Source organism: Brachypodium distachyon, chromosome 1 (genome assembly GCF_000005505.3).
Source record: "Brachypodium distachyon strain Bd21 chromosome 1, Brachypodium_distachyon_v3.0, whole genome shotgun sequence".
Classification (NCBI taxonomy): domain Eukaryota; kingdom Viridiplantae; phylum Streptophyta; class Magnoliopsida; order Poales; family Poaceae; genus Brachypodium; species Brachypodium distachyon.
The window spans coordinates 19888003-19911463 of record NC_016131.3 but is presented as its reverse complement, the minus strand read 5'-3'; the positions used below and the strand labels follow the sequence as shown (position 1 = coordinate 19911463).

Here is a 23461-nt window from a genome sequence, read left to right as displayed (position 1 = left end):
ACAAACACAATCCCTACGCGATCGGGTTGCACCAAACAAACAAAAGCCGGGACCGGGGGATCTCCGGATCGGACGCCCAGGAGACTAGAGAGGCATTTTCGCCGGCGGGCAGAAACGCGACGAGCGAGGGCTAACTGAGGCGGCGGAAAGACGCGGTCACGCCGTGCCCCATGGCGCTCAAAGGGGTAAGCCCGCCGCACCCTTCGTCCTCCTTTCCTTCTCCTGTCTCTCACGCATTTGGTCCGTTGGTCGCAAAACTTTATCTCGGACAGCCACAAGGTGTTCGTTCAAATGCCTGACGAAAACCGAACAACCGCTTCAGCTTCACCAAAAACACCGAGCAGGAATTGGAAGTGATCGAGCTCAGATTCTTGAACAGCCAGTTCATGATGCACTTACGCTGGTTAAAACCTCTTGTACGTAGGCCGAAGCAACGACGGTGCAGCTCGAGGACCTCGTCCCGGCGGCGACCAACACCGTGAACACCACGTTCATCGTGCTCGACAAGGCGGCCCGGCAGGCCCACGGGCACGCGCACAACGGTAGGGAGGAGACGTGCATGTCGCTGGTGGCCGACGAGACGGCGGCCGTGCATTTCATGCTGTGGGGCGCCGAGTGCGAAGCCTTCCAGCCCGGGGACATCGTGCGGCTCACGGGCGGCATCTTCTCCTACCACCGGGGCAACAGCCTCGTGCTGCGGGCCGGCAAGAGAGGACGCGCGGAGAAGGTGGGTGAGTTCACCATGCTGTTCGTGGAGACGCCCAACATGAGCGAGATGAGGTGGGGGCGCGATCCCGGGGATCCCAGGAAGATGGTGCAGGAGGCCGTCGTCTCGCCCTACTCCCAGGTCTTCAAGCCGCTGCACTGATGCCAACGTTCTAGTTAGGCTTCCTGCTCTCGGCTGAGTGAAACTGCCCCTCGGTTAGTTGTGCTAAATTAGGGACAAGTAATTTCGGCCAGAGAGTAGTGTTATCATTATGGATATATATAAGGAGGTTCATTCATGTAATGTAATTAAACCATTTTTTTCACAGAGCATATATATAAGGAGAATATGTATAATGCACCCCACTTTCACAGCACGGGTGCTCAGTCTCTCCCATCAAATTCAAGATTCGATTAGATTTTAATCTTGTTATACAAAAATTAGTTTGGCTAAAATTGCTATGGTATTGTGGCAAAAAATAACAGCTATATAAGCATCCCCTCACATTCTATATCATCGCAGTCATCATCGATCAACACAAGAGTTGTTTATCTAGATATTGTCATCTTTTAATAAAATGACGTGGCTATGTCTACCTTAAATCTTAATCGACACACTAAAATCGTTGAAGTAAGATTTGGGTACCATCTCCCCCCCCTTTCCACGTGTTGCCATTGTGTTAAGATCCGACAGCCAACACGTCGACTGATGTCTGACTAAAAATATATAACTTCTCCATGTATAGCAAAACCGTTAATAAAATAACGGCTTTGTGCATAGACTTGTCTTTTATTTTCGAAAAGAACACTTAATGTAGTCGAGTTGGCACCATAGCATGTTCATTTGGAACACTTACTTAAAAGAATATTGAACCTTCTACTCATCTCGTAGCAAAGCATTTATAGACTTGGCTTCTTGTAGACATCTACACAACAAAACAATCACAATCACACAAGTTTAATATGACACATTGTTTGAATGTAGACATTAATTGGGCTTTAGTATTAGACATTGACATTGTGTAAGCCCCGAATGCCAATATTCAAGGTGTTTGGCTGGTCTAGATATTCACCCATGGTATTAGGGCTCAATGTTGAGTACCCAATCCACAATGAAAATTGGGGTCGGGCCCAAATTGGAGCAAAATAGCTCGACATTGGTGGGCATTCAGGATTCCTTGCCTCTTCAACCGAAGACTCAGGCTCGACTGCTCGAAGCAATTCTTTTCTTCTCTATTCACCTCCTCAAATTTCCTTCTCTATTCCCGATATGGCTTGGGTACAGACTGACTAGCTGAGACTTGGGGAGCCAATCCTTAGTGAGCGCAAATTTCAAGCACCTATGGAGTTCCCCATGGACTTCATGAACTAATGGCTTTTATTGATGTTGAATGATGGGGTTTGATTCATATCACATATACTTCCTGTTATGGGAAAGTTAGGAATTTGTCGTTGATAACTTGTCACTTGTGCTTCCTACCTAAGTACTTGTAATATTGCATAAGGTGAGAAGTTGGTTATGTTTGGGATTTCTTATTTTGTTGTTGCTATCATTATGGTGGATTATGCATGCCAATTGCTATTATGTTGTTGTGATTGTCATAATTTAAAAAAATTATTTGCTTGTCGTCAAAATTACTACAATGTTGTGGCTGTTGTGCAGAGTATTCAACACATTCTTGTACTTTTATATTATTAAAATGTTACACAAATAGACAATTGACATATGTATTATCAAGTTTGAGTTTCTAATATCTAAACAATCCAAACAGAGACATTCAATATCAAGTCCTATGACATCGGCATCGATAAAAGGTCCCATCCTTCAATATCATGATTGGGTCAACCAGGCCAGATCATAAGTGAAATAGTTTGATCGGGTCGACCAGGTCAGGTTGGAACCAATTCAGTGTCATAATGCCTACATCCAAACAAATCATTTTTTGATACAAGAAAAAGTAATGGAAAGGGAGGCAATACCTTTTTTTATCTCATAATATTCCTCTTTGTAAGTGTGCAGGTGATCGCCGTTCTGCACTTCTGCCCCGCTTTTTACGACCGTGCGCCTCGCATCCGCGAGTATCTCAGCGGCCGATGGACCGGCCGGTACGTGACAGCTGGCTCTAGCCTGGTCGTAGGCATGCAGTGTCGAGGAAGAAAAGGAAAGACGAAGTAATTTGTAACTGCGAATCTTCTCGTAGAATTTACCGGGGTAGCTTGCCAAGTTCCCAGGGCAAGGGCGTAGGGCACGTGGGGCCTCCGTTTCCTTCTTCTTGCTGCGCAAGCCGAGCCGCGGGATATTCTCCTCCTCCAGCAAGTCTGGAAAGGCAGGAGGGCACGCGACTCGTCCTCCAGATCTTCCCGCATTCCATTATTTTGCACTAAAAAAAAACCCTTTTCACAACGATCCGGTGATCGAGCTTCCTGTTCGTCCGAGGTGACAGCGTACGTGCGATGATGCTTCCATCGCCGTCGTGGTGATTGACCGGTAATTCTTTAACTTCTTCTTCATGTTTGCAAGGGTTTGCCATGCACGGAAGCTATGGATTTTTTTTTCTATCGATTTCTTGACCAACCAGGCGGCGGCGGCGGAAGCAATGCGTGTGGGCATTCTCGAATTAATTGGTTCCACGGCGTTTGTTCCAATCTTTCCCCCGGGGAATCAGTGCGTGAGTCCACTCGTATATTCCCAACGAGACGCCCCCTACTTCTAGATGTGCAAGTTGAAAGTTGGGGCGTAGATTGTTCAAAAGAAGGTTCTCTTTTCCTTCGATCTGTCGCCAATTTACTTGGAGAACAATATGACAAACTTATGAAATCGTAGTTGTATTTGCCGAGCTCGCACGGGACCCTCCATCCAGTTTCTTGGGGATGTTGGTCAATACCGGCTTCCTGGCCGGTCCTTTTGCCTTGGGCTTTAAACCCAAGAAGTGAACAAACCAAAGCCAAGTCCCATTCCTCATGTTCTTTCTGCGCACGTCTCGTCAATGCATATAAATTCTGTGCGGTTCTGTCGTTGGTTTCATGTCTATGCATTACATGCATTGGTAACTCCTGTTCCTGTTGAACCAACTATCGGCTGATTTTCAGGTTCCTGAAGTAAAAGTCTTGGGGCAGAGCCAGCTGTTCCTCAGATTAGCATCTCGCTAGTCCACCAATGGCTTGGTCTAGGATGGCGAGGAGCTCCCAGCTGTCGCGTTCCATCTCGCGAATGGCCTCCGGGAGCGGCGCGCCCACTCCGGCGTCCTCCGCGCTGCGCAATGCCGAGGCGGCGAATGCGCACCGCGGCGCCGCGCACTCGTTCCACAGCCTCGCGCTCGTCGGCCTCTCCGACAAGTGCGGCGCCGGCCATCTCCTCCACCCGAACAGAGGCATCAGCACGACGCCTCCGACGCTTCACCCCGCGGGGGCCGCGGCGGCGGCGGAGCCCGTGGAGTGCTCCGACGCCGAGGACCACAGCGCGGCGGTGCCGGACCTGGGCCCGACGAAGCCCGGCGAGAAGCCCCGCGTGGTGGTCCTGGGCACGGGCTGGGCGGCGTTCCGGTTCCTCAAGGACGTGGACACCTCCGCCTACGACGTGGTGTGCGTGTCCCCGAGGAACCACATGGTGTTCACCCCGCTGCTGGCGTCGACGTGCGTGGGCACGCTCGAGTTCCGGTCCGTGGTGGAGCCCGTGAGCCGGATCCAGTCGGCGCTCGCCACGCGCCCCGGGTCCTTCTTCTTCCTCGCCAACTGCACCGGCGTCGACACGCGGAGGCACGAGGTGCACTGCACGGTGGCCAGCGACGAGGCCGCCGTCGGGACGCTGCCGAGGAACCCGTACCGCTTCAGGGTGGCCTACGACAAGCTGGTGATCGCCAGCGGCGCCGAGCCGCTCACGTTCAACATCAAGGGCGTGGAGGAGAACGCCGTGTTCCTCCGCGAGGTGAGCCACGCGCAGGAGATCAGGCGCAAGCTCCTCACCAACCTCATGCTCTCGGAGAATCCAGGTAAGCAAATCGTCAAACGCGTTGCACGCCAATTTATCGTCAGTTGTGTATTTTTGGTTGGTGCACGCTGTTACCTGCCTGATTGATGAATGATCGGTTCTTGTCTTGTGTGTCCTTTGAAAAGGCTTGTCGGAGGAAGAGAAGAAGCGGCTCCTTCACTGCGTGGTGGTCGGCGGAGGCCCCACCGGAGTGGAGTTCAGCGGCGAGCTCAGCGACTTCATCACCCGCGACGTGCGGGAGCGGTACGCGCATGTCAAGGACTACGTCAAGGTCACCCTCATCGAGGTAAATCAAGTTACTACTTACACACATGCAAATATGCAATGCCGGCATTGCGCCTGATCGGATCTCTCATCTGTTACCTGCCAGGCGAACGAGATCTTGTCGTCGTTCGACATCGGGCTGCGGCAATACGCCACGAACCACCTCTCCAAGGTACTGTAATATAATGAACCATGAACTTCCAACTCAACAGCTAGCGTTATGGATTTGTGAATTTGTGATCGAGATCAGTGGAGTTGACTGTTTGGTGGTTGTGTCAATGTGTTGCAGTACGGGGTGAAGCTGGTGAGGGGCGTGGTGAAGGAAGTGGAGCCGACCAAGATCGTGCTGAGCGACGGCACCAGCGTGCCCTACGGGCTGCTGGTCTGGTCCACGGGGGTTGGTCCCTCGGAGTTCGTCAAGTCCCTGGACCTCCCGAAGTCCCCGGGCGGGAGGATCGGCGTGGACGAGTGGCTCCGCGTGCCGTCGGCGGACGACGTGTACGCGCTGGGCGACTGCGCGGGGTTCCTGGAGCGCACGGGCAAGCCGGTGCTCCCGGCGCTAGCGCAGGTGGCGGAGCGGGAGGGCAAGTACCTGGCGGCGCTGCTCAAGCGAGTGGCGGCGCAGAACGGCGGCAAGGCGCACTGCTGCGGGAAGAAGACGGACCTCGGGGAGCCGTTCGTGTACAAGCACCTCGGGAGCATGGCGTCCGTGGGGCGGTACAAGGCGCTGGTGGACCTGAGGGAGAACAAGGACGCCAAGGGGGTGTCCATGGCCGGATTCGTCAGCTGGCTCGTCTGGCGCTCCGCGTACCTCACCAGGGTCGTCAGCTGGAGGAACAGGTTCTACGTGGCAGTCAACTGGGCGACGACGCTCGTCTTTGGCAGGGACAACACCAGGATTGGCTGAAGACGTACGTGCCTGCGGCGCTGGGCTTGGCTGGCTCTGTTCCTCTGAATAACATGCGGGGATAAGAGACTTCGGCCGTAAATTTTGTTTGAGGATTTTCTTTGTGTTCTTCCATATAATGTTCACGATTCGATTTATTACAGCAGGTTTTTTTTAGCTAATACAACCCCATTTTACTCTGTTCTGTTAGTATTGACTCCAATTTTACTCTGTTCTAGTATTAACTCCCATTTTATTCTGTTTGATTACTCTCTCCGTTCCATAATATAACGCACACACATTTTGAGGTTTTGCTTCGACACAATTAGAAAAAACAAAAAGTTAATTATGTATTATAAAAGGTATACCATGGAAACATCTTTTAGGTACTATGAATCTAGAGGTATAATTTTTATAACATATAATTTCTATTTTGTTTGTGTAATTGATGGTCAAAGTTAGACCTCGAAATGCACAAAGAATGGCACGCACGCATTTCAAGATTTTATTTTGATCAACAATTAGACTAATGATTTGAGATTTATGTGTTATAAAAATTATATCATTGGATTCATATTTCAAAAACTTTTCCAACGATATAACATTTATAACATATAATCTATATGCAATTGGTCTAATCGTTAGTCAAAGTTCGACCTCGAAAAGCATCATTGGATTCGTATTTCAAAAACCTTTCCAACGATATAACATTTATAATATATAATCTACATGCAATTGGTCTAATCGTTAGTCAAAGTTCGACCTCGAAAAACGTGGACGCCATTCTTTGTGAAAAAAAGGGAGTATGTCTAAGTTAGTACTCCCTCCGTCCATGTAAAATTGGCAGGGCGAACTGGAGCTTAAACCGAACATACCCTAAGTTTTTCACAGGTACCAAGGAACTACATTTTTTACTCAATTGCACAGCCAATCATGCATCTCTTGGACCAATCACAACTGTTGCAGGTAGGATAGGAAAGCATTAATAGATGAAGAGGATTGGTCACAACCTAGACGCCTCATATAAGAGGATTGCGGATTTTGAATAAGGCGCCTCCAAAAGCTGAACAGAGGGAGTATTATCTTCATAATGGGTAGTAACTTATTTGTAGTGTCATTCATTGTGTCATTTATTATGGTGTAGACTCATCTTGTCTTGATATTGTGTCATTTATTATGGTATAGACTCATGTTGTCTTGATTTGTGTGATGTTATGGTAACATATTTTGTTATCACATCCCTCTCTTTTTCCATTTATTACCATGCCATGTCACCAATATTTGAGCTCGGTGGTCAAAATTTAGCCCAATTCTTAAATCTTCTGATCAAATTTATCTTAAAATTCAACTAGGAGAAGAAGATTTGAGAATTGAACTATGATTGACCATATGCAGGATCCTGCTTGCATCCTCAATTTGCAATGCGATTCTAGATGTATCCTATGGGGCTTTGCAGCCCAGATTTACTATTTGCAACGAGCTTACCACCGAGTACATCATGCCGAAATAAAGACGTCCACTCCACCCAGCAAGATGTGGTTCAAGACAAAGGTATACAAAAACGGAAGACACACTGTAAAACGTATGATAAGCTGCAACAAAGATCATAAGGGCACATTCATCTACTCTCAGGGCAAAGAGCATTTACAGCCAGGCCAGATAAAAAGATGTAAGAACTACACATGCTCTATATTGGTAAGGGAAGTGGACAAGTCATACACTGTTAACTGTAACATCACAGTAACCTACTGCCAGCTCAAGATTATAGTCAGCCAAGGAAAACATACCCTACTGCCAGCTTAAGATTATAGTCAGAACCAAGGAACACATATATGTCTGTTTATGGCACGATGTATCCATGGAATTACGCTTGAGACACTGTCATCATCTGAGATTTGTGACAATTAAAATGCTGCTCTCATAGCGCCCCTTGTTGCATCACGCTTCATCTCTGCAGCCTTCCCACTTCCTCGGAAGTACATATACACTTGCTGCAAGCATAATGCCAAAAAGGCTTAGATAATTCACTTTTCAGTATATTTTGGAACTCAGAAGGGTCGCTCATCGAAAGACTGACCTGGATAACCCAGATGCTGAGCAATGACTCGAGGCAGAATAATCCAAATCCAACAAAGTAGAAGATCTGCAGAATAATTCTGTCAGTTACTTCGCCAGTTAAAGAACATCATGGCATCAGGAATCTGACTAGTACACTAGTGATTCAAACAGAAGTTCAAAACCATGTGTCTATGATCAGCTGCTGTACTTACCCCCACTAAAGCATTCACGCTGATAAGATCAATTGCCGGTAAAATTCCTCTACAAGAGCATAAAATAGAATTAAGTCCAAGGCAAAGTCCAAAATGATGTATGGAAAAAATATTTTGGGCTACCATATTTTCAAGAAGAGAAGCATTTTCATGTTTTTATGGAAGCAGTGAAGGATGAAGAAAATTCAGTAACTCAATTAAGGTGAGTCCAACTATGGGGAGATTTGCTATATGATGCCCATCTACAAATTGAAATATGCTACTGTAGGTGCATCAAAATGTGTAATATACAATTCATGCAACTCTCTTTCTGACATTATCTTAGTAAAAATCAATGGAAGGCCGCTGATTCCAGTCTTCATAATGCCATTGCCAGAATATATACAAGCAAGAGACTTACGCCAGAGACTTTCCCTCAAAGACAGCGGGAGGAGCCACAGCAGCAAATATGCAGAAAATAATGTGAAACTGCAAGTCAGAAAGTTAAGCATTATATTTACGTAGGTTTTGAATATTGAATATTACACAGATAAACCAAGGCAATCAGTAAACTACTCATCACACTTACCAAGTAAAGCAAGAAAAACAATCCAAATTTCAAGGCACTGTCAGTCCTACAAAACAAATTGCCAGGAAATGTTACTTATTCATATTCAAGAACCAGGGGGGAGAAAGGGACAGACAAAAAGGATACAGTAAGCTTTCAAATACATACCTCATAGCATTATAAAGAGGGCGATACCATAACACATATGCACCAGGAACACCAGAGATGAAGTAGATTATTGCTAGCAACCAGATTTTCACACCTGAACAAGGATAGATCAATATACCACTCATTCAAAAGATATAAAATAATTATATAGATGCATAGGCCACGGGAAACACCAAAAAGGCTGGAGTATTACCTTCCCCCTTGATCCAAGCTGAAGTAACTGCTATGACGTTCCAGAAGAGACAGCAAGCCAAACCTATTCAATGCCAGAGAAAGCTTTATTTAGTCTTGCTATATGCAAAAGAAGGTTTATATATTCTTAATAGCATAACTTTCTACGTCTGAAAAAATATTAGAACTGAAATGTGGTTAGCTCTCCAAAAATTTGAAAATAATGCAGGCTTTAAATACAGTTAAGGACTTCCCAAAAATCTTCTACCAGTACTTCCAAAACCTTATTAACATATATTGTAATCTTGGTAATGCAGGAATACAGAGTTATAGCCCTTAATGACATTAAGAATTGCATCTTCCTATATATTTAATTATGCTGTGGCTGAGTGGCTGACAACTGAGGAAACACATGTGAAGATTATTTCAACCACCATGTGAAATTTGAAAAGAATCTCTTGCCCATATATCAAGAAAAAGAGAGTTTACCATCTGAGATCTTTATGAGAAAAATATATACGATATGGAAAAAAAAATGTTTGTCCACCACCATTGCATTTGAAGGATAAATTTCTTCATCTAAGTATAAGATTTTGCAATTTTGTGAACAGGAAGGGAACATACCAAGAAATGATGCGAATGCAAAGTATTGCATTCTTTGAAGATGAGTCGGAATCTCATTGGCAATATCATGGTGGATGAGTGGTAGAAAAGGAGGCCAGTTTTTCTCCTCGATGACAATACCAGCTACAAAATCATAAAAAACAAAGGGAAAAGAAGTTTGACTACCCATGAGTACGACGATTAATGAAATTTCCTGTTGAAAACAACTGATAACACAGTCTTCAAATGGATGCTCTACTGTGAAAAAATTACAAGAATATCCAAACTGACTATGAAAGCTATCAGAAGTTTGTTTAAGATATGAAATGTTATGATGTGCAGTAGTTATACTTGTTCTATACAACTCTATCATGTGTCCTTCCCTGATACATTTCTAGTTCTAAACATATGATCAAATATAAAGATCTGTTGAGTGTTGACAGTGAACAAGAAAGTAAAAGAAAAAAGAGACTAAGTTTGGTTTAAACTTGGAAAACAGCAATATATAACTCAAGGGGAGTACTGCACTGCTCGGACTCTCACGAAGAAACTGAATAGGAAATATTAAAAGGACTATCAAGGAGAACTGCTTCTAACACGTCATCTGTGAAAGAAAATAAATGAAACGTTTACCTCGTGCTGCAGCTTCCTCTCTTCTTTTCAGTTCCTAGTAAATAAAATTAATAGTAGCAGCGTAAGAATCAGAAACTTTTGGCTCAAATCAACTACGTAGTATAATGTGAGGAATACAGTTACTAAAAAGCAGATATAGCAAGTAAAGTCCTAAATGAACTTTAAGAAATTAGTTTGCATTGAAGACTACCGTTCATAGTTCAAAATGAAAAATTAAGACAGCCTAAAGCCTAAAATAAACTCGGTTATTGACTTATCATATTTGCTACAATTAGAAAGTGACATAATTGCACAAATATGTACTCAATGGTGTAATGTACCTTCTCCCTCTTGTTCAACTCTGCTTCCCTCGCTTGCAGCTCCATTTCCCTTTTCTTCAGGTCCTGGAGCATTCACGAAGGACATGCAAATGGGAAGTAAACATTATCTATGCACACCCTCAGTATTTCCTTTTGGCTACAGTTTTCATGGGTGTGCACTTTGCATCTGACAGGAATAAACATCACAATCACACAAACCTTAGACGACCCGAGAGGGATATCCACGGTGGCACTGAAATCTGCGGGTTCTGGGGGAAGGGGCGAAAGCCTTGAATTAGAAGGAGGAGCCACGGTTCTGGGGTTCTACATTACAGTATAAGTCGCACAGAAATGAGCAGTCAGCAACTAAAAGCAAATGCAACCCCAAATTTAATTCTCAACAGAACAAGGAACACCATACCGGCATGTAGAAGGCTCCGCCGCCGCCAAAGTTGGACTGTCCGCCAGGTTTTCCTCGCGCTTGTTCCTACCAAGAAACCACCCGCAAAATTTCAACTCGGGGAGCACACGTAAGGGTTTTGGCACAATTTCGTCATCAGTCCAGTGCAAATCCCCCGAGCACTAGCAGCGTTGGCGATGGCGAGATGGACGAAATAACAAAAAAAGAGAGGCATGGGTTTATCCATCGCCGAGGCGTGGTCAGATCTGCGTCCTACTAAGATCCGAACGCAAGCGAACGCTTAACCGAAAGCCGTAGAAGGAAGCTAGATCCACCGCATCCGGCCGATGGCGGAACGGGGATCCTAGAAACTAGAGAGATGGTTTAGCGTAGGTAGGGGGAGGGGATTGGTTGGTTACCGAGAAAGGGTTCACGTCCTCCTCCTCCTCGAAGGGGTTGCCGCCGTCGTAGCGCCCCGCCATCTCGCTCGCGTCGGCGCGCTTGCTTGCACCGACGATGGAGGAGATGAGTCGTGCGGTCGTGCCAGAAACAGCACCGCCCCGCCACGCCCAGTTGGGCCAGATATCAGTTACGGCGATGGCTCTAGCGACCGGCGAGTTAACCCGCCCGCACACACGGAACGACCGGCATAGATGGCCAACGGGCTGGCCCGGCCCGTACAGGTTAAACAGGCCCGGCCTGGGCGCGGCCTAGTGAAGCTCGAGAATAGAGGGGCCAGGCCGGCCCCAAAACGTGTCCTTCCGGTCCAGGCACGGCACGAAACCCAGTCACCCTGGCCTGGACCCGATAAGGCCCGGCAGGGCCCGACGAAGTCCAGCTCTGCATAAGGTCCATCTAAGAAAATAAATAAATAAAAGGGTTAGAATTGATCAAAGTAGCCAAATAATGGACCAAAATTGTTAGGCGGCCCACAATTTTGAGCATAGATGGGCCAAATATATAAAAACTAAAAAAAATAAAAATATAAACGGGTCGTGCCAAACCGGCCCAAGGGCCTGAGGATGAAGCACAGGTGGGGCCTCAGGCCCGCCCGGCCCGATTAGTTTTGTGCCGGGCCAAGCCCGCTGGGCTTTCAGGCTTTCCAGCCCGATGGCCATGTATAGTCGCAGGCCAAACTTTCGTCTTCTCTTTTTTCATTTTTTATATTTAGCGATTTCTTTGGTCCTGAGTTTATAAATATTTGTGTGTTGTGCGGTAAGATGCTGAAAATTGCAAATATTTTGATGGAACTGAAGAACCTTGTATAATAGGAATTTGGGAGCTCAAATTGACTAAACAAGCCGCAGATGTCACGGTGTAAGAAAAGAATTAAACGTGCAAAATGCATAAAAGAGGTAGACTTCTCTTCTAAACAATTCACCCTAAAATTTACTATTGTTGCTGTCCATTCAAACTATCTATTAAATATTAGGTCTATTTTCGTATGTCCATAACTGAAGAATAATTAATCTTGTCTTTGCATTCAGTGTAGTGATGTAATGAAAATGGGTAATGTTGTAGTAAAATAAAACCCTTATATGGGCCGTGCCGTAAATCCTACGTGGCGACGACTAAGTCAACATTTCCCAAGCATGAGTCAAGACGCCCATGTGGCGCGATCAATTCCACATGGCAAAGGAAGACAATTCAACAAGTCAAGACTCTCATGCCATGGTCAAAAAGTCAAATAAGAAAACTGTACCTATTTCTACAAGATTTAGCAACTTCATTATATTTATTTTTAGATAGAAAGTTAATTAACAACCAATCTATTGTTATATATTGTCGAGATCCTAACTAAGAAATATTCACTTTCTGAATTAATACCTCTATCGGTTGTAGGGGCTACAAATTTTCCTTTAAAAGAAACAAGATTCAATCGATGATGATTTAACCATTGATTCTTGCGAGTCATGTCACAAAGGAAGACAACAAAGATCGGAGGATAGATTATAGCCGTACATCATGCCGTCCAAGGTAGCACACTAGCATGACGTGAGGGTGCCCAAGACTTGTGGTAAAGTCAAGGCGTATGCCGCCGGTACACGCTCCAGCCAAGAGGTTAGCCTCCAAGAACAACGCCTCCGACAAGGAAACGACATCAACAATGCCATCGTCGTCCGATCCGGCAAGCCAAATCTAGGTTTTCACCCGAAGAATTAGACCACGAGGCATGGAGGTGGATCGAGCCACCTCGACGACGCCACCATGGAGGAAACGACGCCCAAGAGCATCGCCGTGGTCGGTACCGATAGAGGTCAGGCAAGGCTTTCGGCCGGAGGCCACGATCAACACTCACGTAACCGCAGCAACCGCGAAGGTACATCAACCAAGTCCTAGCACCACCGATAACCACACTAGTTCGACACCTGGATGGCCCACCACCCCACCATCAGAGGCCACCATATGCCGCACACGCGAACCAATCGAGAAGGTGTTGGCAGTGGCCCAAACGGCCTGTGCACCGGCAAACCCAGACCTGCGGCGTGGACGCCCATGTCTGCGGTTAGCCGTCGTGCACACGACAACACCCACGAGGTGCCGCCGGATGGGAGCAAAAGCATGCGCCGCAAACCTGCTATGCAACGCCGATGACCACATCAGGCCAAACACCAACGCCTGCCTCCCTCCAGGCGTCGGTCACCCGCGTGTGGCTAACCAAGCCGCCAACACACACCAAGCACGCACCTTGAGCCACCTCCTGAGCCATCCAAAACTCCGGCCACCCAACTCGTTGGCGTCAACCACCACGCGCCACACCTATGGGAGCACCAGCAGCCCCGGCAGCCCGCAGGGCGAACGAGCGCGGCCTGCACCCAACAACCAGCAAGGCAGCAACAACGCAACAGCAACCAATGTGGCAGGCGCGCTGTCCCGCAGCACCGTGCCGCTGACCTGGAGCCGCGCGAGGCCCGTCGGGGAGCAACGAAGACCTGCCGCCGCCAAAAAACCACCCTGTCGCCCCTCCGCGAGCCACCGTGTGAGTCACCGCGCACCTGCGCCGTTGCAGATCAGGCCACCGTCGCCGCACGCAAGCCACCACGCACCTGCGCCGTTGCAGATCAGGGCGCTGCCACCGAAATCGCGCCGCCACACGCGAGCCTGAGGGAGGAGAGAAGAGGACGGGGGAGGGGAGGAGAGAAGGGACGGTGGGAAGGCCCTGCCGCCGCTGGCGGCAGCGGCAGGGGAGAGGCGTGGAGGAGAGGGGCTGGAAGGTGGCGGCGGGGGTGTCGCCCCGTGAGTCGCAGGAGGGGCTCGCAGGGCGCAAGGGTTAAAAACTCCAGAGAAAACCAATGCTCCAAGTGAGTTAGTCACATTCTGTCAAAGAAGAAATTCGAAAAACTAGAAAACATACAGGCTGGCGCCAAATTTTCCAACGAAAAAAACATATTTTGACAGTGCTTCAACTATAACTAGCTTGCTACCTATACACTAGTTATTCCATAATACCTGTTCATCATAGATCATGATGAGCATGAAGCAGGTCATCCATGCAGGGAGTATAGACAATCGAATCAACCGTAGGTGCCGCATGATCTGATTGAAATAGACCGCCTGGGCGAAGTCGCCCCAAGGACTCCAACTTGTAGCTACCCAGGTAGTAAGCAAATCCATTGTAATGGCTGCACAAGAAAACGATTTCCTTGTAAGGATGGTAGCACAATAAGTCCATGCCGTCGTAGCTCTGTATGTAACCCTCCGGCTTATTGATCCGTCTTTCTCCCTGAACATCAATGATACTATCTTCATCACTAGAGTCCCATCCATGGTCTCCTCTGTGATTTGATAGTGCCTCAAGTGTCTCTTCTAAGACCCACGACTTGCCAATCCCATCTCCTCCGAGGGAATTGTTGTAGTGTCGCCGCAAAGAGAGCTCGAGGTCAGCTTGATGCTTGAGCTCCCACTCTGGCCTTGGACGTTTTTCTGATGCTTCGCGCAATACCCATACCCAAAGTTTGTATCCATGGACAAGGGTATAGTAAACTCCCTGCTCTGATTTGCTCAAGTACCCACAGGGCACATTACCTCCGTCATATCCATCGGTTCTACGTGATCTTGGTTGCCTCAAAAGGGTATTTAATCTCGGAGTTTGATCGTTATATACTTGTCTTCTAGCCATGACAACCTACAATAAAACCGTGTTTAATACTAAGAGTAAATTAGATACAGAAGGATAAAGAGAAAGAGTACGCCAATAACCTTATAATGAATCCACCAAGGCAATGGAGGTAGAACACTCCTTGTAAATACACAGCGTGGCACCGAAGGCCGTGCCATATACACGGTGCGTATTGATCCGACGACCACAGGTCTGGCACGGCAACCACGGCATCGCCTTCTCGGATAAAGTCCCTCTGCACCCACTGCCCGGTTCGCGACGAGAACACTTGCACAGCGTACGAGCTCGGAGGCCACTCCGTCGGGCACACGGGTGCTGTCGTAGCTTGCCATCAGAGATGACGCCTCCGGATGAGCGTCGGGGAAGTGGAGCACGTGGTAGTGCAGCGATGCCGTCGGGTCGAAGGCGAGGTGCATACGGTGGCTGTCGGAGCCGGAGAGCTGATGAACTTGATGAAGATGCCGCGCGGCGGGCGCGGCGCGAGGTGCGCGAGCACCAGCCCGCGTCCGTCTATGACGGCGCGCCAGTTCCCGCAGACGCGGCGGCAAGCGGCGAGGCGCTGCGGAGGGATGCGCCGGAGGACATCGTCCAGCAACTCGTCCGGCAGATCCATGGCACGCGCGATTGATGCGGTCCGCCGTGATCAAGGCGGTGCTCGCGTGGATTGATTTGATACGGAAGTTGTGTGTCCTTATCGGAATTGGCCTCAATTGGGCTTCGGTATGGTGGGCCTGCCCGCCGAGAAGGCAACAGACAAGCCGGCTTACGCACAGGCAATGATGAACTCTTGGGCTCAAAATAAAATGAGTAAATTTTACAAAATCACTTTTTTTTCCGACAATTGTCTCAACCTAAAACTTGGTCATTTGTGGCGAGTGGGAAAAGACGATAAGATCATGTTTTAGGTCATTTGTGGCGAGTGGGAAAAGACGATAAGATCAATATTTGGAATGATGCATGGCTGCCAAATTGTTCTACTCGGCAGATTATCACAAGAAGATAGCATCAAGTGGTTTACATCCAGCTTGACACAATCAGAGGGAGGTTTTTCCCAGCCATGCATCGCCGAGAAGAGAAGATATCCCGTCCTACCATCCCTTAGGATGCTCTCGTGCTCCCAACGCACCGTAACACCACTAAAAAGTTTTCAAATATTTTGAAATAAATTGAGTATGTTCATAAGATATGTGTCTACCATGTCACAAAGTTCCAATCCAAATTCATTATATGCATAGAGAAACAAAAAAGACAAATTTAGATGTGAGTAGGTCGCAAAAAGATAAAAACAAAAAAGACAAAATTTCTGACACTATTCATGTTTCCATTTGTTTGTTTGTTTCTCTCTGTGTATAATGAATTTGAAGTTAAAACTTTATGATATGGTAGACATATATCTTATGAACTCTTTCATTTTATTTTGAAATTTTTGAAAACTTTTTAGGGGTGCTACCGTGCGTTGGAAGCACTGTAGCACCCTAAGGGGTGGGAGCACTGGATATCTTCTCTCGCCGAGAAGTACAATCGTCTGGCATGGGTTTATCTGGGCTGTTACATGGAAGATGGAGGTGGTGCAGGACGTGCTCTCGGCCGAGGCTCATGCCCTTTGCATCGGTCTGGAGTTGGCGATGCGCACGGGATGCCATCGCATTGCTGCGTGTTCTGATAATATGGACGTCGTTCTTGCTATGCATGAAGACAGACAGAATTGACAACAAAGATGGTCGAACAGAAAAAGAAGAAGAGTTCAGCAAGGTTGACAATGCTTCAACATGTGATAGTGCTAGGTTGGTTCAATTTATCTCAGAGACAGATACCATCACGAAAGATGATCGTAGAGCAGGGCCGACGAGAGAGTAGTTGGAGGAGGAGGGCGAATTTGGCAATTAGCGAAAGAGACAAGGGTTTTTGTACATGTTCGACTGATCCCTTCTCGTGGAGATAAGCCTACATCATGTTGGCAATCTAATATTTGTGTACGATATTGCAAGTTGTGTACTGTCCACCCCTGGCTTGACTTTATATAGTCGAGTAGCTAGGGTTTGGGGCGAAGCCGGGTTCGTACCCAACTGGGACTCCGCCTCCTAATCTACTTAGGATTCTTCCTTTACAAGTTATCTATGATTACAATTCTACTATATCTTCGTACATGGATTCCTTCTCTTGTATGGCATCTTCCAAGGCCAGGTGGTTGACTCATGCCTTGATTCGGCCATCTTCTTCGGTCGGTACTTGGCTACCCGGCTGGGATATCATCGTCAAACTGCAAAAAGTGAAATTGAAGTGTATATAGGCGCGGTTCCCTTAAACCCAATCGGAGTTGTACTTTTTTTCCGCAGGGACTACTCGAGAAAGTGGGAAGTGTTCAAAAAAAAGAAGAAAGTGGGAAAAGATGAAGTAAATTATAACAATATAGCATCAACGTTTTGGTTATGACTGTAATAAGTACTATCTCCGTTCCATAATTCTTGTCCAAATCTTACATGTATCTAGACACTTTTTAGAAATAGATACATCCATTTTTTTTAACAAATTTGAGACAAGAATTATGGAACGGAGAGAGCACTAATGTAGTAGAGTGTTCTGTTGATTGTTCGTCCCTTGTTGTTCGGCGATCAAAGTTTACCATCCATTGTTTTTTACTCCCTTCGTCCAGTTATTTCCGGCGTATTATTCAAATACTTATGTCCGTTTATATGAGGCGTAGAACCTTTTCAACCCCGCATCATAGCTGTAGTAGTTGCATGCATTAAACAATGGCAGCACATTGACCAATTGCTGCATGTGAAGACTCATGTGATTGGATAAAGCAGGATAAAAAGGGCCGATGTCTTGGGCAGACTCGATTTGCAAGGTAGCATGCCTGATGTTTTTGTTCATCGGTATGTGTGCAAAAACTAGAACGTCGGAGGGAGTATTTCTGTTGGACCTTTAACACATGTGAACAACTCTGGTTGTGTTATTGAAACCGGGAGCTATGCTCCTCTATTTCTAGAAAAAACAATATAGCATCGATTTTTTGCTGAATAGTACTTTTCGATTCGAGCCCCAGCTGACCGGTTCCAAATAGCTAACGAACATACCCATGAGAGAAGCGTCAAGGAGGTGTTAGCTAGCGAGAACCTGGTCGGTGGGCCTGAGCTGATTGGGCGATATTGTACCTGCCGGAACCGGCTAAATTTTTTTAAATAATACAATTTTTTTAATCATTTTTAAAAATAATACGTGTTTTTCAAAAATTTCAAAAATAATACGGCTTCGGCCTCGTCCAGGCTGAATGGGCCCAGTCGGCCTGGCCCAAGCGGATTAGGCCAAGTCGGCCTCGCCGTGGCCGACTGAATCCCAGTTGGTTTCGCCCAGGCCGACTGGAGCAGTCGGTTTCGGCCACGCCGACTGGATGCAGATGGTTTCGCCGAGCCCGATTGGAACTAATTAGGCTAATCAGTTTCGCCAAAACTAGTTGGTTACATGATTAATGCATGCACGGCCGAGACCCAATTTTTGTCTCGAATCCTTGCGGTTTTTTGAACTAAAAGACTTGACAACTTGAATAAATTAACATACATCGATAATGTGCTGGACAATTTTGATGTTGATTCCTTGCGGGTTTTTTGAACTGAAAGACTTGACAACTTGGATAAATTAACATGCATTGATAATGTGCTCGTTACGGAACCAGGATACGACTAAATTAACATACATCGATAATACCGCAATTGGACAGAATTAAAGATAGGAAATACAATTGAAACACAGTACAAGCACTGCCGAGTCCACTTAGGCCATTTTCCGCTCGTATCGCCACGTTCTTCTGCAGCCTTTGCCACAACGGCCCTTTCTCTTTGCCTCTCCCTTTCTGCCTCACGAGCATCCTTGCGCCTTCGTTCCTCTTCTTGCATGCCAAGCGCTTTCTTCATGTTTTTCCTCAATGCTTCATCAAAGTAACGACGTTGTTCCTCCCTATGCTCTTTGAGCTCTCTCTCTTGCTCCTCTTTCTCCTGAGCTGCAGTTTTTGCCGCACGCTCCTCCGCGTGGAAACGCTGCCATGCACTTCGTGACCTAGTCTTAATCTCTTCCACCGCCCAACTTGGCATCTCCGTGTCAATCCAACGATACCACATGCATAGGGGCGGAGGAGACTACAAAATAGCCTAATGTTACAAATAAATCGAATATGACACACACAACATGTTTAAGCACACCTATATGTGCTTACCGGAGGCTTGTCGTACGGCGAAACCGGGATAGGTGGATCATGCTCATAGTTCGCACACATGAAAAACTTCATGCCCAGCTTATCTGAAAAATATGTCACCTCCTTCACCTTGCATAGATTGCCGCACCAACACCTGAGATGTTCCACCCCCGGAGGCAACATCGCTTCTTTCATCTTCCTCGGCCTCTCGCCCTAGTCGGAGCAAGGCAAACTCATTGGGGGACACTGGAATATTAGAAAAAATAGTAGTAGGAAGGATGCTTGGATGACTACTGGAGATGAGTTATTATAGGCTCTCAAACTCATTCTCCCGCCACCGTTTCCCGTCTGGTTTTCTCGCCACCGTTTACCGCCACCGTTTCCCGCCTCCCTTTCCCGCCACCGTTTCCCGCCTTTTTTTAATTTCAGTCTTTCTATTGCATTTATAAACATAGTTAGACATACAATGCAAAGTTAAGCATAATTAAACTGAGAGTACATATTAAAACATAGTTGAACAAAGCGTACAAATTAACACATAGTTCCACACAGAGTACAAATTAAAACATAGGGCACAAATTAACACATAGTTTCACATAGAGTACAAAATAAAACTTAGTTCCACATAGAGTAGAAATTAAAACATAAAGTACAAATTAAAACATAGAGTACAAATTATAACATAGTTCCATACAGAGTACAAATTAAAGCATATAGTACAAATTAACACATAGTTTCACATAGAGTACATATTAAGGCCATAGTCTAGTTTCTTCCTCTCCCTCGTCGTCCACATCTCCCTCTTCCACGGGCAGTAGCTCCGCCAATATCGAAAGTTGGACAATAAGTGTCCCTATGGCCAAAATGGTTGCATAGAAAACATTGTCGTGAAGGTCCTCCGGTTTCAGATTCATCCATATCATTTCAGATGTGCCTGGACGGGCGTTTGCCTGTGCCTGTCCGCAGTAGCCCGAGGTCAGGGATGTACCGCCTTTCACCAGGGGTTACCTTGTTGAAATTGCACATTGCACGAAACCCTAGCATCTCACCGTCCATGTGCTAAGCACATACTCTTTCAGGTAATAGGGAGACACAAATGAGATTGCGTCCATCCCTAGCTGCCCGCAATCAGCAAGTACATGTGAGCAAGGAAGGTGAAGCAATTTTGGTTTGTTGCAGGTGCACTCACACGTTGGCCACGCTTCATTTCCAATCTTCACCTCCTGTGTCCTCAATTCATTTCCACAACCGAATTTGTCAGTTGGCAAGCGTACCTCAAACCTGTGTTCTTGATTACCGATGGCGACGACAGTATGAGACCTAGCTTTTTCCATCTTCTCATCCATGTACCTCATAACCTTTTCACAATACGGTGTATTTGGGTTGTTCATGATATGCATTTCAGCTCTCTGGCGTGTATCTCTGAAATACTTCACCGTGCCATGGAAAATACCCTCGCCTTTAAGCTGGATTGGTCTCATGAGCGACAACCTGGATTAAGGCGACAGGTGTAGTTCCCCTTTTCTCGCAACTTTCTAATCAGCGCACCCACTTTGATGTCCGGTCTATCGGCCTCAAAACCCAGAAAATATTTGAACTTGACTTGGTCCACAATGCTTGCACACGGACGTTGTATGTTTCAGGATTGAACGCTAAACATCCTACCAACCATTCCTGCAACTGACTAAACGTCCATGTTTGAGGGGCCGTTAGATCCAACTCCACATACTTAAATTGACTCAGATCAGCTCCGTGCTCAGTTGTTAAGACAGTACCGGAACCGTAGTAAAAAAACAAACTTCACTATACCGGACATCTCTGATGCCTAAAAAATGTTTAGACGCGTCAAATACTAAGCAGTACGGCATATAAAAAATAATAAGACGCGTCAAATACTAAGCAGTACGGCATATTAAAAATATTAATACGCGTCAAATACTAAACAGTACGGCATATTAGCGTCAAATACTAAACAGTACGGCATAAATAAAATCTAGCCTACCAAAACATATTACTACCGGCCATACTATTTAGACGCGTCAAATACTAAACAGTACGGCAGATTTAAAATATTAATACGCGTCAAATACTAAATAGTACGGCATAAAAAAAATCTAGTCTATCAAAACATATTACTACCGGCCATAATATTTAGACGCATCAAATAGTAAGCAGTACGACATTAACCGTTGTCCAAAATAATGAGCACTACCAAACGCTAAAACATACTTCTATATATACATACACTCGTATCCTCGTAAACATATACATTATAGGATAAATACGTGAGAGATTAGGATTTACCCTTGAAACGTGTGAACCCCAACCTCGAGCAGCCTCACATTCACCGGATGAGCACCACCACCACCTCCAAACTCCTCCAAACCACCACCATTGCTCCAACTTTGCACCACAAAATTAGCTCTACATGGCCTATGAAAACAGTAGATCGAGGTGTCTTTGTGTGCCAACTAGGTAGGGGATGCGATTTCGTGGGTTAAATGGGATCAATATGCACTAATTTGGGCTAGAAAATTGGGGCATTTGAGGAGAAAAGGAAGAACAGAAGAAAACAAGGAGGAGGAAGAAGCAGGGGCGGCTCGTCTGGCTGGGCTCGGGCACGGGAGGGATGGGAAGGGAGGAAGGGAAAGGGAAAAAGGAAAGATTCCGGGGGCCCGGGCCCCTTTCAGCCACGGCTAGGCCGACTGGCCAGTCGGCCCCCGCATAGCCGACTGAGCTTTAGTCGGTCTGGGCCAAGCCGACTGCCTCATGGGGGGCCCATGTGCTGAACAGCCGGCCTGGGCCAGGCCGACTGGACCCAATCTGCTTCGGCCAGGCCGACTAGACCCAATCGGCATGGGCCAGGCCGAGGCCGTATTATTTTTGAAATTTTTAAAAAACGTGTATTAAAAATGATTAAAAAAATCGTATTATTTAAAAAAATTAGCCTGGGACCGAGCACGACGAACATGGTGACTGTGACGGTTCTTGCCCACCAATGTCGTCTCCAGAAATTTGTGGCCTCGAGCGAAATACAAAATGGAGTTCCTGCGGCCCGAGCATCATTGCTCCGCGTTGGCAACTCTACTTATTTAATGTTGATTCTGCATGTTCAAAATGTTTTGTAGGACAAATTGTGATTTGGATTCATATTCACCATTAAGTTAGCCGCAACGAGAGCTTCATAACTAAATCCGACTTGATTATGTTTTAACAAACTTATTTTGAAATTACTTTTTATCATGCGATAATAATACACAGATTACCATCTTATTTCAAAGGGGAAGTATCTAGTGAAAACCGGAATTGATTGAAAAATATGTAAACTCCTGTCGTGGACCGTTGGATGGATAGTGGACGGCACAGATCAACCAGCCACTTAACCCAACTTTGCACATAACCCCCTCTCGTGACTCTTCCGTGACTCTTTAATCGCGAGGCCTTGGCGACGTCGACGGCGACCCGGCAGCTTTTGTCCTAGCATGCTATTTGCTTGGGATTTGTACATTTTTGGTTGATTGGCATCACTGGGTATTACTTAGCATATGGACTCACGATTAATTTTACTAGATGATGCCTCACACGTTGTTGCGGAAATTTTTAGTTAACATAAAGAGTATTCAAAATTAAAAACATATAACAAAATTGTACATTTTTCACTTAGTGAGAATAATTTGATGGAAATAACATGCATGCATGTGCAAAAGTATGAGTTTTCCACTAAATAGGTGTGAACAAATTAATTATGTGATAATGTGACATGCTTGCATGTTAAGAGAAATCAAGCAGTGTGTTGTTTGTACTTAAATATACAAGATTAGACGTGCATTGTCCCCGATGAGCCAACTAAACACACTTGTGGCATATCTCTTCGGACTGTTATATTCGCTACTATCCTGTAACTAAATTGAGTTGTACATATTATTTATTCCTTGGCCTAATTAATGTTTTTTGCTTCTGTTTTCCAGCTGAGGATAAAGAAGAGGTTTATGTCCAAGGAGAATCAACGGGTTTCACATCCTTTGAGTTTTAAGTTTTGTCAGTAAGTTCTCACTGGGTGTTACGAACCAGGTTCACTGTTAGGAAATGACAGAAATGTGTTACTTTTACTGTTGTCATTAGAATCGGAACTGCCTTGCGTAAGACCGTTTTTACATGGGAGTAAAAAGAAATATCAAGGACGGAAAACAGTTCTGTAACAATCTCAGAACCAAA

At 46.0% G+C, this 23461-nt stretch overlaps 5 protein-coding genes and 1 non-coding gene across 7 annotated transcripts; 2 read left to right on the top strand and 4 right to left on the bottom strand.

The window, feature by feature from the left end:
• Window positions 1-26: 26 nt before the first annotated feature.
• Window positions 27-1066, top strand: LOC100837023 (SOSS complex subunit B homolog). Its single transcript, XM_003560037.4, has 2 exons — window positions 27-185; window positions 425-1066. Exons 1-2 carry the CDS (start codon window positions 171-173, stop codon window positions 866-868), a joined length of 459 nt encoding a protein of 152 aa, XP_003560085.1. The 5' UTR covers window positions 27-170; the 3' UTR covers window positions 869-1066.
• Window positions 1067-3040: 1974 nt separating this feature from the next.
• Window positions 3041-6107, top strand: LOC100830084 (internal alternative NAD(P)H-ubiquinone oxidoreductase A1, mitochondrial). Of its 2 annotated transcripts, XM_003562827.4 has the most exons (5): window positions 3041-3193; window positions 3796-4694; window positions 4819-4979; window positions 5064-5129; window positions 5247-6107. In XM_003562827.4, exons 2-5 carry the CDS (start codon window positions 3863-3865, stop codon window positions 5862-5864), a joined length of 1677 nt encoding a protein of 558 aa, XP_003562875.1. In that variant the 5' UTR covers window positions 3041-3193; window positions 3796-3862; the 3' UTR covers window positions 5865-6107. The 2 variants fall into 2 exon arrangements, with proteins under 2 accessions (XP_003562875.1, XP_024312465.1); XM_024456697.1 differs by lacking the exon at window positions 3041-3193 and having other exon boundaries at window positions 3576-4694.
• Window positions 6108-7426: 1319 nt separating this feature from the next.
• On the bottom strand, window positions 7427-11539 carry LOC100831010 (secretory carrier-associated membrane protein 1). Its single transcript, XM_003562830.4, has 13 exons — window positions 11354-11539; window positions 10956-11021; window positions 10754-10858; window positions 10556-10618; window positions 10236-10269; window positions 9624-9746; window positions 9022-9084; window positions 8829-8922; window positions 8682-8727; window positions 8514-8581; window positions 8114-8162; window positions 7921-7986; window positions 7427-7834 (listed from the first exon to the last, which is right to left on the bottom strand). The coding sequence occupies exons 1-13, from the start codon at window positions 11414-11416 to the stop codon at window positions 7748-7750; spliced, it is 927 nt and encodes a 308-aa protein (XP_003562878.1). The 5' UTR covers window positions 11417-11539; the 3' UTR covers window positions 7427-7747.
• A 2792-nt stretch (window positions 11540-14331) lies between these two features.
• LOC112269730 lies at window positions 14332-15502 on the bottom strand. The gene is made up of 2 exons (XM_024456695.1): window positions 15135-15502; window positions 14332-15060 (listed from the first exon to the last, which is right to left on the bottom strand). Exons 1-2 carry the CDS (start codon window positions 15468-15470, stop codon window positions 14392-14394), a joined length of 1005 nt encoding a protein of 334 aa, XP_024312463.1. The 5' UTR covers window positions 15471-15502; the 3' UTR covers window positions 14332-14391.
• Window positions 15503-18710: 3208 nt separating this feature from the next.
• LOC112269731 (chromatin assembly factor 1 subunit p90-like) lies at window positions 18711-19586 on the bottom strand. The gene is made up of 3 exons (XM_024456696.1): window positions 19541-19586; window positions 19268-19459; window positions 18711-19190 (listed from the first exon to the last, which is right to left on the bottom strand). Exons 1-3 carry the CDS (start codon window positions 19571-19573, stop codon window positions 18738-18740), a joined length of 678 nt encoding a protein of 225 aa, XP_024312464.1. The 5' UTR covers window positions 19574-19586; the 3' UTR covers window positions 18711-18737.
• Window positions 19587-21610: 2024 nt separating this feature from the next.
• MIR7729A (microRNA MIR7729a) lies at window positions 21611-21700 on the bottom strand. The gene has a single exon (NR_127013.1). It is a non-coding gene; the product is annotated as a microRNA MIR7729a (primary transcript).
• Between the last annotated feature and the right edge of the window lie 1761 nt (window positions 21701-23461).

Excerpts from the sequence above, each read along its gene's own strand:
- LOC100830084 (XM_003562827.4), top strand. The coding sequence starts at position 3,863 with ATGGCTTGGTCTAGGATGGCGAGGAGCTCCCAGCTGTCGCGTTCCATC. Across the intron at positions 4,695-4,818 it reads CATGCTCTCGGAGAATCCAG|GCTTGTCGGAGGAAGAGAAG; the intron begins GTAAGCAAATCG and ends TCCTTTGAAAAG. Across the intron at positions 5,130-5,246 it reads CCACGAACCACCTCTCCAAG|TACGGGGTGAAGCTGGTGAG; the intron begins GTACTGTAATAT and ends AATGTGTTGCAG.
- LOC112269730 (XM_024456695.1), bottom strand. The coding sequence starts at position 15,470 with ATGCACCTCGCCTTCGACCCGACGGCATCGCTGCACTACCACGTGCTC. Across the intron at positions 15,061-15,134 it reads CTTGGTGGATTCATTATAAG|GTTGTCATGGCTAGAAGACA; the intron begins GTTATTGGCGTA and ends GTTTTATTGTAG.
- LOC100831010 (XM_003562830.4), bottom strand. The coding sequence starts at position 11,416 with ATGGCGGGGCGCTACGACGGCGGCAACCCCTTCGAGGAGGAGGAGGAC. Across the intron at positions 8,728-8,828 it reads CCTCTTTATAATGCTATGAG|GACTGACAGTGCCTTGAAAT; the intron begins GTATGTATTTGA and ends TTTGTTTTGTAG. Across the intron at positions 7,835-7,920 it reads TCAGCATCTGGGTTATCCAG|CAAGTGTATATGTACTTCCG; the intron begins GTCAGTCTTTCG and ends TTATGCTTGCAG.
- LOC112269731 (XM_024456696.1), bottom strand. The coding sequence starts at position 19,573 with ATGAGTTTGAGAGCCTATAATAACTCATCTCCA. Across the intron at positions 19,460-19,540 it reads CCTATAATAACTCATCTCCA|GGCGAGAGGCCGAGGAAGAT; the intron begins GTAGTCATCCAA and ends TGCTCCGACTAG. Across the intron at positions 19,191-19,267 it reads CGCCGTACGACAAGCCTCCG|TCTCCTCCGCCCCTATGCAT; the intron begins GTAAGCACATAT and ends GCTATTTTGTAG.